The 16,551-nt window shown below is 45.4% G+C and overlaps 1 protein-coding gene across 1 annotated transcript in view; it reads left to right on the forward strand.

Annotated features, from left to right (window-relative positions):
• The window catches only part of plcb1 (phospholipase C beta 1), a 315,255-nt gene that overhangs the window by 18,717 nt on the left and 279,987 nt on the right, over positions 1-16,551 (forward strand). The window contains exons 4-5 of the mRNA XM_078556434.1: positions 1,961-2,014; positions 4,243-4,318. Of these exons, the coding sequence (XP_078412560.1) occupies positions 1,961-2,014; positions 4,243-4,318 (130 nt within the window). The remainder of the gene's footprint in view (positions 1-1,960; positions 2,015-4,242; positions 4,319-16,551) is intronic.

Genomic DNA, 16,551 nt, shown 5'->3' on the forward strand with positions numbered 1-16,551 from the left:
GTATCGAGCACAACTCAATATGCAGGGTATTAAATTGGTGGAGTTCAGGGAAATTCTGGTGGTATAAGGCCAGCTTTCTGTAAAACTGGGAAATCAGCTTATTTTATTCATCAGCTTGAAGCTCTTGTGTGTCATTGCTGATGATTTCAGTGGTACTATTTGTCGATGGGGCTTCACTGTGTTGAAAAGTGTCGAGAGGTTTAATGAAGTACTATACATTATATTTTGGAAATCTAAATTAACATCTCAAGATGCTGTTTATGGTAGAATTGATTCTTGTTGACACGACAGTGGCAATGGTGAGACTATTTGAATATTAATGAGTTCTGTGAGCTACCGATAGAATTAACTCAAGAAATGCACTTTAATATAATTAAAAGGGCTCTTTGAAACTCAGCAGCATATCCTGTTTATCTAAAGATGCCAGAATACTTACACAACAGTAGAAATAACTTCATCAAACTATCTACTGTGGTGGGATTTGAACTCATGTCCCAAGAGCATTAGCTTGGGCCTCTGGATTACTACACCAGTAGACATGACCATTATACTCCACCTCCCCCATGATAAAGGTGGAGGGGTAGCCCTGATAATAAAGGATGACATAAGGACATTAGTGAGAAAGGAATAAAAACAGAAAATGCTGGAAAAACTCAGCAGGCCTGACAGCATCTAGGTGGAGAGAGAAACAGAGTTAACGTTTCAAGTCCGTACAACTCTTCTTCATAGCTAAAGAGAAGTAGAAATGTGATGGATGAGAAAGGATCTTGGTTCATGAAGTCAGAAGTATAATCAGTAAGGGTGGAGGTTAGGAGTAGCAAGGGACAGAAAACGCTGGTGAGAGTAGCTTATATGCCACTTAACAGCAGTTAAGCCACTGGGCAGAGCATTAAACAAGAAATTATTGGAGCTTGTAACAAAGACAATGTAATGGTTGTGGGGAACTTTAAGCTTCACATTGACTGGACCAATCAAATTGACAAAGATGGTCTGGAAGATGACCAATTGTAGAATGCTTCTGTCACAGTTTCCTGTGACAGGCCATAAGGTGTACTCATGCTCCTATTTCTTATGTTGTTATGTCCTAAGTCAGTAGGAGTGCAGGAAATGAAAAAAGAATAGTCGCAGACATTCCAACCATGCAGGAAAACCTGAATAGGAAAGGTCAAAATTGGTGAGCTGTCTAAAATACAATTTATGAAGATAGTTAGGAGGGTGTACAAGTCTGTGGCATTCATGCAATATTCAAAAAATGTTTTAGCTGTGCTCTGTTGGCCCCGTGAACAGTAAGATTGTGACAGAGTCTCATTATTTACCTTCCATAGTTATCTCCTAGGTAATGCATGCTCCTTTGTAAGTTACGCAGCAGGACGAATTGCTGGGTGAAGCAGCTAGTTTCAATATTAATTCAATAGAGATCCATCTAGTGCACAGACTGTGCAATTGCCTTTCTATACATATTTAAATAGCAGCTGTTACTCTGAGAGCTGGAAAGCAATGAGCGCGTCAGCAGAGACTGAGCCTGAGGGACTATTACTGTAAATAAGGACCTTTCTGACGAGGTCAGGTTATATTTCGAACCAAGAGGGCAAAAGCTATTCCCTAACAGCGATATTCCAAATAAGTCACGAGTGTGTTCCAATGTATAATATTTGCACAAATACTGCATGCATTTGAGTGCCCGAGCCTGAATTTCTGTGTGCGATACATCTGAATTCAGTGTATGTTTGTATAGGCAAATGTTCCCAGGAGCCCTTTATATAAATCATAGCACACTTTATTACTTGCATAGAGAACTGGAGGAAGTGGCAAACGCAACTTAATTCATTCCATATTGTTTTTGGAATTGTGCTATGGCCTCATTTGGATTTTTTTATATATGTTTGAAAGAAAGGTTTAGTGGGAATAGTCAGCAAGAAATGTACCCCTTCTATCGAATAAATGTTGTCCTGTTTTATAGGTACACCAAGCTCAAACTTCAGATCAACCAAGATGCCCGGATCCCCGTGAAAAAGTATGTGCTCTCACATTACCATCTGACCATTTCATAATCAAATGATCTATATCAATGTTGTTGTAGCAGAGGCCTGTGTGTGTATATATATATATATATATATATATATATATACACACACATATTCCATGGTTTCTGCCAATGGCTCAGTTATGAGCCAGAGGGGGCAGTAAGATCCAGGCTGCACTAGACTACCGCGTACAGTTCTGGTCACGTTGCAGGAAGGATGTGATCACACTCAAGAGGATACAGGGGAGATTCATGAGGACGTGACTTGGAATGGAAGACTTCAGGAAAGCTTGGATCGGCTGGGTTGTTTTCTTTGGAACAAAGGAGGCTGTGGGGAGATTTAATTGAGGCATATAAAATTATGAGAGGTTTAGATAGAGTGGCTAGGATGGACCTGTTTCCGTTAGCAGAGAGGTCAATAACCAGGGAGCAGAGATTTAAAGTAATTGGCAGGATTAGAGGGGAATTTGGGGAGTAATTTTATCACGCAGATTGGATGGAGTTCTGGAACTTACTGCCGAATGGCTGGTAGACACAGAAACCCTCGTCACATTAAAAAAAAACACTTGGATATGTATTTGAGGTACTATAGCCCACTGGGCTATGAACCAAGAGCTGGATAGTAGGATTGAGCTGGATGGCTCTCTTTTGGCTGGTTCCCACATGACAAGCCAAATGGCCTCCTTCTGTGCTGTAAGTTTTACTATGTTTCGATGTTAGATTGTTGCTTTGTACTGTATCAGACTATCTCAACTAGGCCAACTAGGTGAGAGCACCACACCTGGCCTTAGAATCCCAGGGCTTGGCAAGCGAGGAATCAGCTGGTGTTCCTGCTCCCAATTGTCATTCAATGATTGCTGTTGGGTGTGGACAGAGACAGGACCAGGTTTCTTTTAGCAACTGGTTTGGTTGATTAGCCTCCAGGCATTCATTGGCCAGGCCTATGCATGAAGAAATGGGGGATATAGTGGCATAGTGGTAATGTCACTGAACTAGTAACCCAGAGGCCCAGCTTATTACTCTAGTGGCAAGGGTTCAAATCCCACCATGGCAGCAAATGGAATTTAAATTCAATTAATAAATCTGGTCTCAGTAATGGTGACCATGAAGCTATCATTGATTGTCAGCAGGGGGGTGGGGGAAAACCCATCTGGTTCACTAGTGCCCTTTACAGAAATAAATCTGCCAACCTTACCTGGCCTGACCTACATGTGACTCCAGACCCACAGCAATGCTGCCCTAGCAAAGCACTCAGTTTGAGGGTAATTAGGGATGGGTAACAAATGCAGGCTTTACCAGTGATGCTCAGATTCCACTAAAGAACAAAGGAAAAATAATTACCACTCAGACAAGATACTGGAGAGTAATCTGTCTGTGAGAACCATATCCTGGAAAACGTTTACACCTAACTAGAGAGATGGAAATACATTTGATGGGGAACTAATATTGCATTCAGCAAATTTGGGAAGAGCTAAATAGGTGCTGGAGTTCTGGGATATATGATAATCATTAATGTAAGTAAAATAAACAATTTTCTGCTTACAATTTTTGTGTCCTCCAGATATTATTTTGTTTCCTCCTTTTTACGTTACTTAGAAACAAAAACTCCTAGTCTTGCACACCATACCCTGGGTTAAAGGGGAGGCTGGTAACGTATTCCTAGCCTTCTCCTTCAATATTATTGTGCAGCCAGACGCTCGGAGGTCTAGAGAGTGACATGTGCTCTTTTTCATTTTGCTGCCTCCTGGTCAGTGATTGGTTGCTATTTGGCGGCTAGTTCAGATTGGACAACCAAGGTTGTCAACATGACGCAAGTCATTGCGTTAATGTGGATAGGGCACGCCCATTCTTCAAAGATTCTTCTATTTTGAAGCTATTTCTTGACAACCCTGTCCTTGTGTTCTTCCTTTAAAACTCAGAATCTGTGCAATCGTACTCGCTATCCAGATGGTGGTAGATCGGAGTTGAATGGCAAGGGTGGATGGACAGGCTAGAGCTTTGTTTGATAACCTTTGGTGAATATTTATGAATGCGATATTTATGCAGAGCCTCCCCTCTGTGAGTTAGGCGGATTTGATGAAACAGTGGTTTGTTTTGTGGGGTGAGCCGAAGGGCATTCTGTTGTCCTCTGTTTCTCAATGCTGGAAAATGCATTATTAACGTGTTTAAATTTAAGCATCACCAATCTTGCTTTCTTCTTATTTTCTTTCTCTGTGCAGCATTTTCCGGATGTTTTCTGCTGACCGAAAACGTGTAGAAACTGCATTAGACGCCTGCGGCCTTCCTTCTGGCAGGGTAAGCACCTTCAGCCACCAACCTCACTTTGAGCATCTGTAGATCTATTTATTCGTTCTAGCCGGGCGCCGTATCGGAATGATTAAAATCTTCGTTATCTCTTTTCTTTAAAAAAAGAGTCTTTTGCGCAACATCTGTTGCCTAGTTTCAGTGGCAGCTTCTTTTCCATCTTGAAATCTTGGACTGAATTCTACTACAAGCTTTGGGTACGCGAAGTTGGAATGATAAGTGAATCCTAGGCCCTGCATTTGCCAACAGTGGGACTGGTTCAGCCATTTGACAGCAGCCGCCTCCTCATGGGGGTTAAGGACGGCAGGTGGGCTCCTAATGTTGCTGGGGTCGCAGGGCCTGCCTTTCGTGCTAGCGGCCCCCCTCTTTGTGCCATAGAAGCCTCTGGCTCCGATGACCCCCCTGGGCTGCCACAGGGAGACCAGAGCTGGCGGCTTCTCCAGATGACAGGTGGGGGGGGATCTTTTGCAAAATGCCAGCAGCCCCCGTAAAATGGCCCCTAATTGGGGCCATGGCTATGCAAATTGGCTGTCCGCCATTGTTATGTGGGCAGTCGAGCCCACCGCTGGGAAATTTCCAGCTGTTTTACCAGCTTCCCTTTCCCCATTCCCACCACAGGGAACCTGGTAAAACTCAGCCCCTGCTCTGCAACACCAAACCCTCACTGGAGAATAAATTTTTCTCGGTGCCTATAGAGCGACAGGAAAATTACCTCACTAAATTGTCATTATAAATGAATAAATGTTTTTTTTAAATAACTTTCAGCATTCATTTCAAGTGAATCCCACTTATATGAAGAAATCTGCAGATAGTATGCACGACAATATTTTTCAAATCAAAACAACGTTTCCATTTCTTTCTACCTTTGCCAACATGATAAACTCAATTACTCTACAAAACTATAAATACCTTAACAATTATTACCTTGCATTTAGAGGGAATCTCATGATTACAATTTAAACAAGTGAAAAGGGCACCCAGTAGAGCACATACCTCTGCCACACTGTGTTAAATCAATGCTATAATTATGCAGCTCTTCCTGGAGGCTTCACCCTGCCTGATTGATGCTTTGTAACTAAAAGCTGAAAGAAGAAATATTTCTTCCATCTCACTGGGGAGGCTTCAGGTCAATCAACATCCAACAACCTGCTCTGAAAACTCTGCTCACATTTTGACAGCTGTGACAATTTCCGCCACAGCAGCATTCTAAAACAATCAACAACATTCTAAGTAAACCAATTCACAACATTGTTTTTAAAAAAAAAACTCAATTTGCCCTATCTCCCAATGTTAATGGACCAATTAAAAAAATTCCAGGATCTGGATCCGGATCTGCATCTTCGCCGAAAACTAATCAGTTCTTCCTTCGGCCAAACCCTATCCACGTACCCAGTTTTGTTAAAATCCGTTCATTAGTTTTTGAGACCTATTGAGATGCACTGTTTGCGAACAGACATAACAAACGGGGATATAAACATTACTTTTGCCCACATTCAAACAAAAATCAGATCGTTCAAAGAACGTTACTTTTTTTTCCCCTGTACAATTCTATTTTTTTTAATGCGTTGTTGTGCACTGAGAGATGTGGTTTGGAACAATTATCCAGCTCAATACACTTGAGAGAGTTGAATTCATGGGCACTGCTGCAGTTGATGAGATCTACTGAAGCATCATTGAGTTTAACTTGCTGAATGTCAGACCTCACACACCCACTAATTGTGCATGAAACGCTAGTCATTTTGTTGGAATTATTGGAGTGGGGGTGAACTTTGAACAGGCAGAATACACATTAATACACAGACCTGGTATGAACTTTTGTGTTTCTTCTTCCTGCTTGATTTCAAGAGAATTAATGAATAATAAATTTCTATCACGTTCCCTTTATTTCATTTGGAACCCCTGTCAACACACAGGGGGAAGCAGGCAGTGTTCGAAAGGTGAGGAGAAAACCTTGCAAAATTTGTAAAAATGGAGCAGAATTTCTCCCTCCTCGGGCGGGCTCGGTGGGGGTGGGTGGGGGCAGTCAGGAAGCCGACCGCTGCCCGCGATCGAGGCTGGGAGGCAAGTAAGGCCCGTCCAGCGTGAAATGCTGAGTAGTGCTCAGCACTGCCTGTGCGGACGGTGGGAGAGGGGGTGGGGGGGGTGGGGGAGTGCGAGTGGGGGTGAGCGCAAACTTTGTGCATGTGCGCGAGCAAGCACTTGAAAATCTCCCTGAGGCACAGAGCTGCCTCAGGGAGATGAAGAGTTTTTTTAAAAAATAAATTAAAAATATTTTAAAACATGTCCCCGTGTGTGACTCTGCCCCGTGACCAGGGACGTGTTATTAATTAAATTTAAAATTTTTTATTTCAGTTTTATTTGCTTTAGGAAACCCCGTCCCGCCCGTGGATGAGATTTCCTAAAAAAGTGCAAAGGCCGCTTGGCCTTTTCGCCTGCCCCGCCAACCAGCCCAACTCCGGCGTGTGCCCACCTAAAGAAATATCGTGCAAGGGCGTGTTGACGTCCGGACGCTTGCCCCACGTCAACGCGCGTCGTTTTACGCTCGAGCGGGTCAGGTGCGTGCCCGCCCACCGAACTAAAAATTTTGCCCATTGAGATTTTTAGGGCAGCATCTGTTAGATTAATTATCTCTGGGTCAGATCTTCGGGAGGAGGAGGAACAGCAGCTGTAGCAGGGCAATATGGCCTGAGAGGTTAAAGGCCATCAATGGGAAGATTTATGGACCGAAAAAAAATTGCATTCTTGGGGTGTGGATGTCTCCAGCAAAGCCAACATTTATTGCCCATCCCTTATCATGGTGAGACTCCTTGAACTGCTGCCGTCCCTGTGGTGAAGGTTCTCCCTCAAGGTTAGTTCCAGGATTTTGACCCAGTGATGCTGAAGCAAAAGCGACATATGTTCAGGTTGGGATAGGGAGCGACTTGAAGGGAAATTTAGTAATGGTGTTGTTCCCATGTGCCTGCTGCCATTGTCCTTCTAGCTGGTGGAGACCACAGACTTGCTGCAGGAGCCTTGGCATTCTGCTACAGTAGACACAGCAGGTAGGTACGCCAGTGGTGGAGGGGGTTGATGTTTAGCCTGGTGGATGAGGTGCTGATCAAGTGGCTTGCTTTGTCCTGGATGGTGACGAGCTTCTTGAATGCTGTTGCAGCTGCACCCGTCTGGAAAATTGACAGATATCCCACTACATGTGCTCCTTAGGTGGCGGAGAGGCTTTGGGGAGTCAGGAGGTGACCCACTTGCAGTAGAATACTCAGCCTCTGATCTGCTCTAGTAACTATGGCATTTATGTGATAGTTCAGTTGAGTTGCTAGTTATTGGTGTCTCACAGGGTGTTGATTTGACACTAAGCGATAGAAATACCATTGAATGCCAAGGGGAGAGTTAGTTAAGCTCTCTCTTGTTGGAAATGATCATTGCCTGACAATGTTACTTGCCACTTTTTAGCTCAAGCTAGGATGTTGTCCAGGTCTTGCTGCAGTTGGGCACAGACTATTTTATTATCGGAGGAACTGCAAATGGATCTGATCACTACCTTTATCAGTGGACGGCCCTCTTTCTGACCTTATAATAGACGGCCATTGATAAAACAGCTAGAGATAATTGGGAGGAGGATAATACCCTGAGGAAGTGTTTTCTTATTCATTTACGGGATGTGGGTGTTGCTGGCTAGGCCAGCATTTATTGCCCGCCCTAATTGCCCTTGAGAAGGTGGTGGTGAGCTACCTTCTTGAGCCGCTGCAGTTCACGTGGTGTAGGTACACCCACAGTGCTGTTAGGGAGGGGGTTCCAGGAATTTGACCCTGTGACAGTGAAGGAACAGCAATATATTTCCAAGTCAGGATGGTGAGTTACTTGGAGGGGAACTTCCAGTTGGTGGTGTTTCCATCTATCTGCTGCCCTTGTCCTTCTAGATGGTAGTGGTCATTGGTTTGGATGGTGCTATCTAAGGAGGCATGGTGAGTTTCTGCAGTGCATCTTGTAGATGGTACACACTGCTGCTGCTGTGCGTCAGTGGTGGAGGAAGTGACTCTTTGTGGAAGGGATGCCAATTACTTTGTCCTGAATGGTGTCAAGCTTCTTGAGTGCTGTTGGAGCTGCACTCACCCAGGCAAGTGGAGAGTATTCCATCACACTCCCGACTTGTGCCCTCTCGATAGTGGACAGGCTTTGAGGAATCAGGCGGTGAGTTACTCGCTGCAGGATTCCTAGCCTCTGACCTGCTATTGTAGCCACAGTGTTTATATGGTGGTCTAGTTCAGTTCCTGGTCAATGGTAACCCCCAGGTTGTTGATACTGGGGGATTCAGCAATGGGAATGCCATTGAATGCCAAGGTGAGATGGTTAGATTCTTTCCTGTTGGAGATGGTCATTGCCTGGCATTTGTGTGGCACAACAGTTATTTGCCACTTGCCAGCCCAAGCCTGGATATTGCCCAGGTCTTGCTGCATTTGGACATGGACTCTCTTCAGTATCTGAGGAGTCACAAATGTTGCTGAACATTGTGCAATCATCAGCGATGTCCTGAGGCTGACATAATTAGTCTCCAACAACCACAACTATCTTCCTTTGTGCTAGGTATGACTGCAGTCACTGAGACCGTCTCCCGAGCTCCACGGAATTCAGTTTTACTGGAGCTCCCTGGTGTCAAACTCAATCAGTTGTGGCCTTGATATCAAGGACAGTGACTCTCACCTCATCTCTGGAGTTCAGCTCCTGTGTCCATGATTGGATGAAGAAAATAATGAGGTCTGGAGCCAAATGGTCTTGGCAGAACTCAAACTGAGTTGGTGAGTAAGTTATTGGTGAGTTAGTGCCATTTGACAGCACTGTTGATGAGTCCATCTATCACTTTATTGATGCTTGAGAGGAGGCTGATAGTGTGGTAATTGGTCAGATTGGATGTGTCCTGCCTTTGTGGACAGGACACACCTGGATAATTTTCCACAATGTTGCGTAGATGCCAGTTTTTTTATCTGTACAAGAACAGCTGGATTAGAAGGGCAGTTAGTTCAGGAGCATGTCTTCAGCCAGGATGTTGTCAGGGTCTGAGCCTTTGTTCTATCCAGTGCATTCAGCCATTTCTTGATGTCATGTGGAGTGAATCTACTTGTCTGAAGATTGACATCTGCAATAGTTGGGAAATCAGGAGGAGGTTGTGAAGGATCATCTACTCAGCTTTTCTAGATGAAGGTGGGTGCAAACACTTTAACATTGCACGCACTTGCTGGGCTCCATCATCATTGAGGATGGGGATGTTCATGGACCCAACTCCTTTGGTTATTTGTGTCATTGTCCGCCCCCATTCCCAACTGGCTGTGGCAATGCCTCAGAGTTTTGAACTGATCTCTTCATTGTGAAACATGTAACTCTCTTCATAGTAGCTAGTCCTGTGTTGTAACTTCACTTCATTTTCAGGTATGTTTGGTCTGCTTCTGGTATCCTCTTCTACACTCCTTATTGAACCAGGATTGGTCATCTCCAGTACAGTGAGGTATATGTTGGGCTAAGAGGTTATAAATTGTGATGATGCGCTGCTGCTGACCCTCTTTGACCTGAAGGCATGAGACTTTAAGAGCTCCAAAGTCCATGTCAAAAACACCCAGGCCCACACCCACTTGACTGTGTGCCACATGCCAGTGAGACAGGATATTCACTGGGCTGATGGTGTGTTATATGATTCTGTGAGTATACCTGTGCCAGGGTGTTGTTGACTAGTCTGTCAGGCCACCATCCCAACTTTGGCACCAGTTCCTAAGATGATAGTGAGAAGGACTTTGTACTGTCAACTTTATCATATTCTGATTTGAAACCGGTGACTCAGCCGGGTGGTGCAGTTTTGTTGCATTCTTCCTATTCTTTTTAGCAGTTTGGTACAACTAAGTGACCACTTCCGAGGTCAGTTAAGAGTAAAACTAAAAATAGCTGGAAAAACTCAGCAGGTCCGGCAGCATCTGCGGAGAGGAACACAGTTAACGCTTCGAGTCCGAATGACCCTTCAACAGAAGAAGTTCTGATGAAGAGTCATACGGACTCGAAACATTAACTGTATCCCTCTCCGCAGATGCTGTCAGACCTGCTGAGTTTTTCCAGCTACTTTTATTTTTGTTTTTGTTTCAGATTTCCGCAGTATTTTGCTTTTATATAAGAGTAAAATTACGTTGGTGTGGGACTGGGGTCACATATAGGCCAGCATGTGTAAGGAAGGCAGGATTCCTTCCCACAAGGACATCAATAATCTTGTTAGGCTTTTACAATGAGTTGAAAACTTCCTGGCTACTTTTATGAACACCAGATCTTTATTCCAGATTTTTCCTTTGACCAAATTCAATTTATCAAACTGCTGTGGTGGGATTTGAACTCATGTTCACTAGGATATTAGTCCAGGCCAGTAACCTACCACTAAGCTACCTTTCTTACTGGCACCTGATGCAGTGTGAGTAAATGTCATTGTGCCATCTAGCTGGACGTCACAAAGGAACGATGTTTAAAAAGGCTGGTGCCTTGTCAGGGATTCAACCCGAGTCCTGGAACAGACTGGTAAGAAACATCTGGTCAACAGTGGACATGTAATTGTCCACTGCATTAAACTGCTACAACACTCAGTGCTGCCAGGGACCAACAGGATATTCCGTTCATATCAGCCAGTGAGTGGTTTACTGCTGAACCAAGGAGATACCAGATGCTCACTTTTCCCATGTGCCAGCGTACGTCAAGTAGAACATTGGCACACAGCCCGAGCTGGAGAGGCAAACTCAGCGTTCTAAGACATGTATAAAAACAAAAAGCTAAAAGCTACTGCGGATGCTGGAAATCCAAAACAAAAACAGAATTACCTGGAAAAACTCAGCAAGTCCGGCAGCATCGGCGGAGAAGAAATCAGTTAACATTTCGAGCCTTCATGGCCCTTCGGCAGAACTGGAGCATAGATTAGAAGAAGGGAGAAATATAAATTGGTTTAAGGTGGGTGGGGGGGGGGGCGGGGAAAGGGGGGGAAGAGACACATTGAGGGTGTGGTGTGATGATTGTGGAGATGAGCAGATAATCAAAAGATGTCACAGACAAAAGGGTCAAAGAGGTGTGGAAGGTGGTGGTCTTTGTCTGAGAAAAGTGCTAATTAAGAATGGAAGACAGGATATTCAAAGTACAGCTCTAGTGGGGGTGGGGTGGAAAGACTAAAGGTTTTAGTTTTAGATTTAAAAATAATGGAAATAGGTGGGGAAAGAAGAATCTATATAAATTATTGAAAAAAAAGCGGGGGGGGGGGGGTGTGGGGAAGAAACGGGGTGGGGATGGGGGGAGGGGGAGTTTAAGATCTAAAGTTGTTGAATTCAATATTCAGCCCAGAGGGCTGTAAAGTGCCTAGTCGGAAGATGAGGTGCTGTTCCTCCAGTTTGCGTTGGGCTTCACTGGAACAATGCAGCAAGCCAAGGACAGACATGTTGGCAAGAGAACAGGGTGGAGTGTTAAAATGGCAAGCGACAGGGAGGTTTGGGTCTTTCTTGCGGACAGACCGCAGGTGTTCCGCAAAACGGTCGCCCAGTTTGCGTTTGGTCACTCCAATGTAGAGGAGACCGCATTGGGAGCAACGAATGCAGTAGACTAAGTTAGGGGAAATGCAAGTGAAATGCTGCTTCACTTGAAAGGAGTGTTTGGGCCCTTGGACAGTGAGGAGAGAGGAAGTGAAGGGGCAGGTGTTGCATCTTCTGCGTGGGCATGGGGACCGTCGGGACCTGGAAAAATTTATTAATTTTGCTTCCAATCTCCACCCCTCCATCATCTTCACATGGTCCATCTCTGACACTTCTCTTCCCTTCCTTGACCTCTCTGTCTCAATTTCTGATGATAGACTGTCCACCAATATCCATTACAAGCCTACCGACTCCCACAGCTACCTTGACTACAGCTCCTCACACCCTGCTTCCTGTAAAGACTCCATCCCATTCTCTCAGTTCCTTCGCCTCCGTCGCATCTGTTCTGATGACGCTACCTTCAAAAACAGCTCCTCTGACATGTCCTCCTTCTTCCTTAACCGAGGTTTTCCATCCACGGTCGTTGACAGGGCCCTCAACCGTGTCCGGCCCATATCCCGCGCATCCTCCCTCACGCCTTCTCCTCCTTCCCAGAAACATGATAGGGTCCCCCTTGTCCTCACTTATCACCCCACCAGCCTCCGCATTCAAAGGATCATCCTCCGCCATTTCCGCCAACTCCAGCATGATGCCACCACCAAACACATCTTCCCTTCCCCCCACTTGACGGCATTCCGTAGGGATCGTTCCCTCCGGGACACTCTGGTCCACTCCTCCATCACCCCCTACTCCTCAACCCCCACTTATGGCACCTCCCCATGCCCACGCAGAAGATGCAACACCTGCCCCTTCACTTCCTCTCTCCTCACCGTCTAAGGGCCCAAACACTCCTTTCAAGTGAAGCAGCATTTCACTTGCATTTCCCCTAACTTAGTCTACTGCATTCGTTGCTCCCAATGCGGTCTCCTCTACATTGGAGAGACCAAACGCAAACTGGGCGACCGTTTTGCGGAACACCTGCGGTCTGTCCGCAAGAAAGACCCAAACCTCCCTGTCGCTTGCCATTTTAACACTCCACCCTGTTCTCTTGCCAACATGTCTGTCCTTGGCTTGCTGCATTGTTCCAGTGAAGCCCAACGCAAACTGGAGGAACAGCACCTCATCTTCCGACTAGGCACTTTACAGCCCTCTGGGCTGAATATTGAATTCAACAACTTTAGATCTTAAACTCCCCCTCCCCCCATCCCCACCCCGTTTCTTCCCCACACCCCCCCCCCCCCGCTTTTTTTTCAATAATTTATATAGATTCTTCTTTCCCCACCTATTTCCATTATTTTTAAATCTAAAACTAAAACCTTTAGTCTTTCCACCCCACCCCCACTAGAGCTGTACTTTGAATATCCTGTCTTCCATTCTTAATTAGCACTTTTCTCAGACAAAGACCACCACCTTCAACACCTCTTTGACCCTTTTGTCTGTGACATCTTTTGATTATCTGCTCATCTCCACAATCATCACACCACACCCTCAATGTGTCTCTTCCCCCCCTTTCCCCGCCCTCCCCCCCACCCACCTTAAACCAATTTATATTTCTCCCTTCTTCTAATCTATGCTCCAGTTCTGCCGAAGGGCCATGAAGGCTCGAAACGTTAACTGATTTCTTCTCCGCCGATGCTGCCGGACTTGCTGAGTTTTTCCAGGTAATTCTGTTTTTGTTCTAAGACATGTGTCATTCCCAAGAACAAAACAGTTAGTGACTGCAAGCATATCGCCCATTATGCGTCTGCAAACAGTGCCGTCCCTTTTGCCAACAGAAGGAGTTTGTGCCTCCGTCGATGTTCAGATGGCGTGCTGCCACTAGCCAAAACGAGGAATGCAAAATTGACGCTTGCTTTGCCAGGGAGAAGCTCACGACACATGCATCAAGACCCACGGTGATTGAAAAGCTCCCCAACCAGTCCTGAGAAAAGGCAGAATTCGAACAAGCTGCTATGTTCTGGAACGCGCTTCCTGACAGGGCAGGTTCAACAATAACATTAAAAAGAAAATTAGGCAAACACCTGAAGGTGAAAAATTTGCAGGACGGTGGGAAAAGGTAGGGGAATTGGCCTATCTGGATAGCTTCTTCAAAGAGCCAGCAGAAGTACGATGGGCTGAAAGGTCTCCTTCTGTGCTGGGCCATTCAATGATTCTAAGGTTGGATTTTGGAATGCCAGGGTTACTTGCACCAATTGGCGACACCTTTGCAGAATCCTTCAGCCTCACACAAAAAGCGCCTTTAACGACACATTTGGCAGAATTTTAGCATGCAGAAAGCTGCATAATATTCCCACTTAAAGAAAAGCAGTGTGCATGCTTGTCAAAGAGCAGCCACTGATGGAAGATGAGGGGTGACGCCTGACCCCTTGCAGGATACTCACCAACACTCTAAGGGTGCCAGGAAAATTAAATATGGGGAGATGGTGGTGAAATGGTAATGGGACTGGGCTAGTAATCTCATAGGCCTAGGCTATCGCTTTCGGCACATGGGTTCAAATCCTACCACAGCAGCTAGTAGAATTTGAATTAAATTCAATAAAAATCTGGGGGTTGACAGTAATGGTGACCATGAAGCTATCACTGATGTTGTAAAAACCCACCTGGTTCACGAATATCCCCTGAGGAAATCTGCCCTCCTTACCTGCTCTGGCCTACATGTGACTCCAGACCCACAGCAATGTGGCTGACTCTTAACCACCCTTGAAATGGCCGAGCCAGCCACTCAGTCCAAGGGCAATTAGAGATGGGCAAAACATGCTGGCCTTGCCAACAATGCTCACTTCCCATGATAGAATAAAAAAAAGCATTGATCTATTTTGAGACCCCCGTTTATTGAGCCCCTCTTACAAATGGAGGAGCCGAGTGCAGAACTATGTAAATATATTTTACCTAAAATTGCACACATGTTTTTTTTTGGATGCAAGACCATATGTAGATTTCCTTATGTTGAAAAATACAATAGTAATTAATAGAGAAGAATATTTGCTATTTTTGTGTGTGCGTCTGGTATCCTCTCCTTGAGCATTATGTACAGATATAGTGTAGCTTTCTTTACCTGCATTGCACTGAAGAATTCCTTAGAGTCACGATCTATCTCTGAATTGACTGGCAGTTCTCCTTCACTTGTTGCAGACACATGTTTCTATAAGGATGTTGGAACTGACCTCTACTATTGCAGATAAAAACAAAAAGCTAAAAGCTACTGCGGATGCTGGAAATCCAAAACAAAAGCAGAATTACCTGGAAAAACTCAGCAAGTCTGGCAGCATCGGCGGAGAAGAAATCAGTTAACGTTTCGAGCCTTCAGAACTGCCGAAGGGCCATGAAGGCTCGAAACGTTAACTGATTTCTTCTCCGCCGATGCTGCCAGACTTGCTGAGTTTTTCCAGGTAATTCTGTTTTTGCTCTACTATTGCAGGTTCGTTATGCTTTGCTGTCTTTCATCAATCACTTGCTTACAGAGTGTTGCTTGCATAAGTCAAACGTTGACTTGAGGGACAGCTGCCAGTCGGTTCCTGTGTGCATGCTGTGATGGAGATGAGTATCTCTCTGCTCCACAGTTGCGGCGTGTTTCCTGGCTCCGTCTAACATGGCTTCTCCCCATGTGTTTCCAAGCATAGTGTAAACTAGCTGACCTCTCAATGTGGGGACTCTGCAAAGACGCTGCAACTGTGGTGGCGGTTGATGTACGGTGATTCTCAGTAATGTCGGGTACGTAAGGGTAGCCTCTGCAAATGCCAATGACGCTGAAGGCAGTTCAGTGGCAGTCTGTAGGGCAGCAAAGCCTTGTTCTGTGGCTGCCCCCAGTTGGACGGCAGAATCCTCAATTCTATCCAGTCCGAGTTGCTCGGTGAAGAAGTGACTCGCTCATCAGTTCAGACCAATGGTTCTATCACAGTGCGTCCCAAACGTTTTTCCGGTGTGACCCCATTTGAAAGCCTCAGATTTAATTTGGCCCCAAAGTGAAAAGCTGGGGGTGGGGGTGGGGGTGGGGGGGATATGTGAGTTGTGGAGCTGGGGAGGTGTGGGGGGGAGGCTTCAGCTATTGAGCTAGGGGTTGGGAAGCTCAGCTGCTGGGCTGTGGGGCCACAGCCGCTATTGCTGTCTCTGAGCTCGCGACCCCAAAATCTTGTCCTGCGACCCCACAGGGGGTCACGACCCACAGGTTGGGAAGCCCTACCCGATCGAAGCGTAGCAATGCTCTATCTTTATTCTCTTCCAGCCAAGGCAGATAAATCTTGAGCTTGCCCACCTCTGGCACTGGTGCCTTCTGTTTAAAAGCAAAAAGAAAGACTCGCATTTATATAGCGGCTTTCATGGCTACAGGTTGCCGCGAAGTGCTTTACGGCCAATGAAGTACTTTTGGAGTGTCGTCATTGTTGTGATGTAGGAAGCACAACAGATAATTTGTGCACAGAAAGCTCCCACAAATAACAACATGATAATGACCAACTGTTTTTGTGATGTTGACTGAGGGATAAGTATTGGCCTGGACACTGGGGAGAACTCCCCTTCTTCAGAATAGTGCGATGGGATCTTTTATGCCCGCCTAAGAGATTAGACAGGTTTAACATCTCATCCAAAAGACAACACCTCTGATGGTACAGCACTCCCTCATTAGTGGTGTGTCGGCCTGGATTTTTGTGCTTAAGG

The sequence above is a fragment of the Cetorhinus maximus genome, chromosome 14 (genome assembly GCF_964194155.1).
Source record: "Cetorhinus maximus chromosome 14, sCetMax3.hap1.1, whole genome shotgun sequence".
In the NCBI taxonomy this organism is placed as follows: domain Eukaryota; kingdom Metazoa; phylum Chordata; class Chondrichthyes; order Lamniformes; family Cetorhinidae; genus Cetorhinus; species Cetorhinus maximus.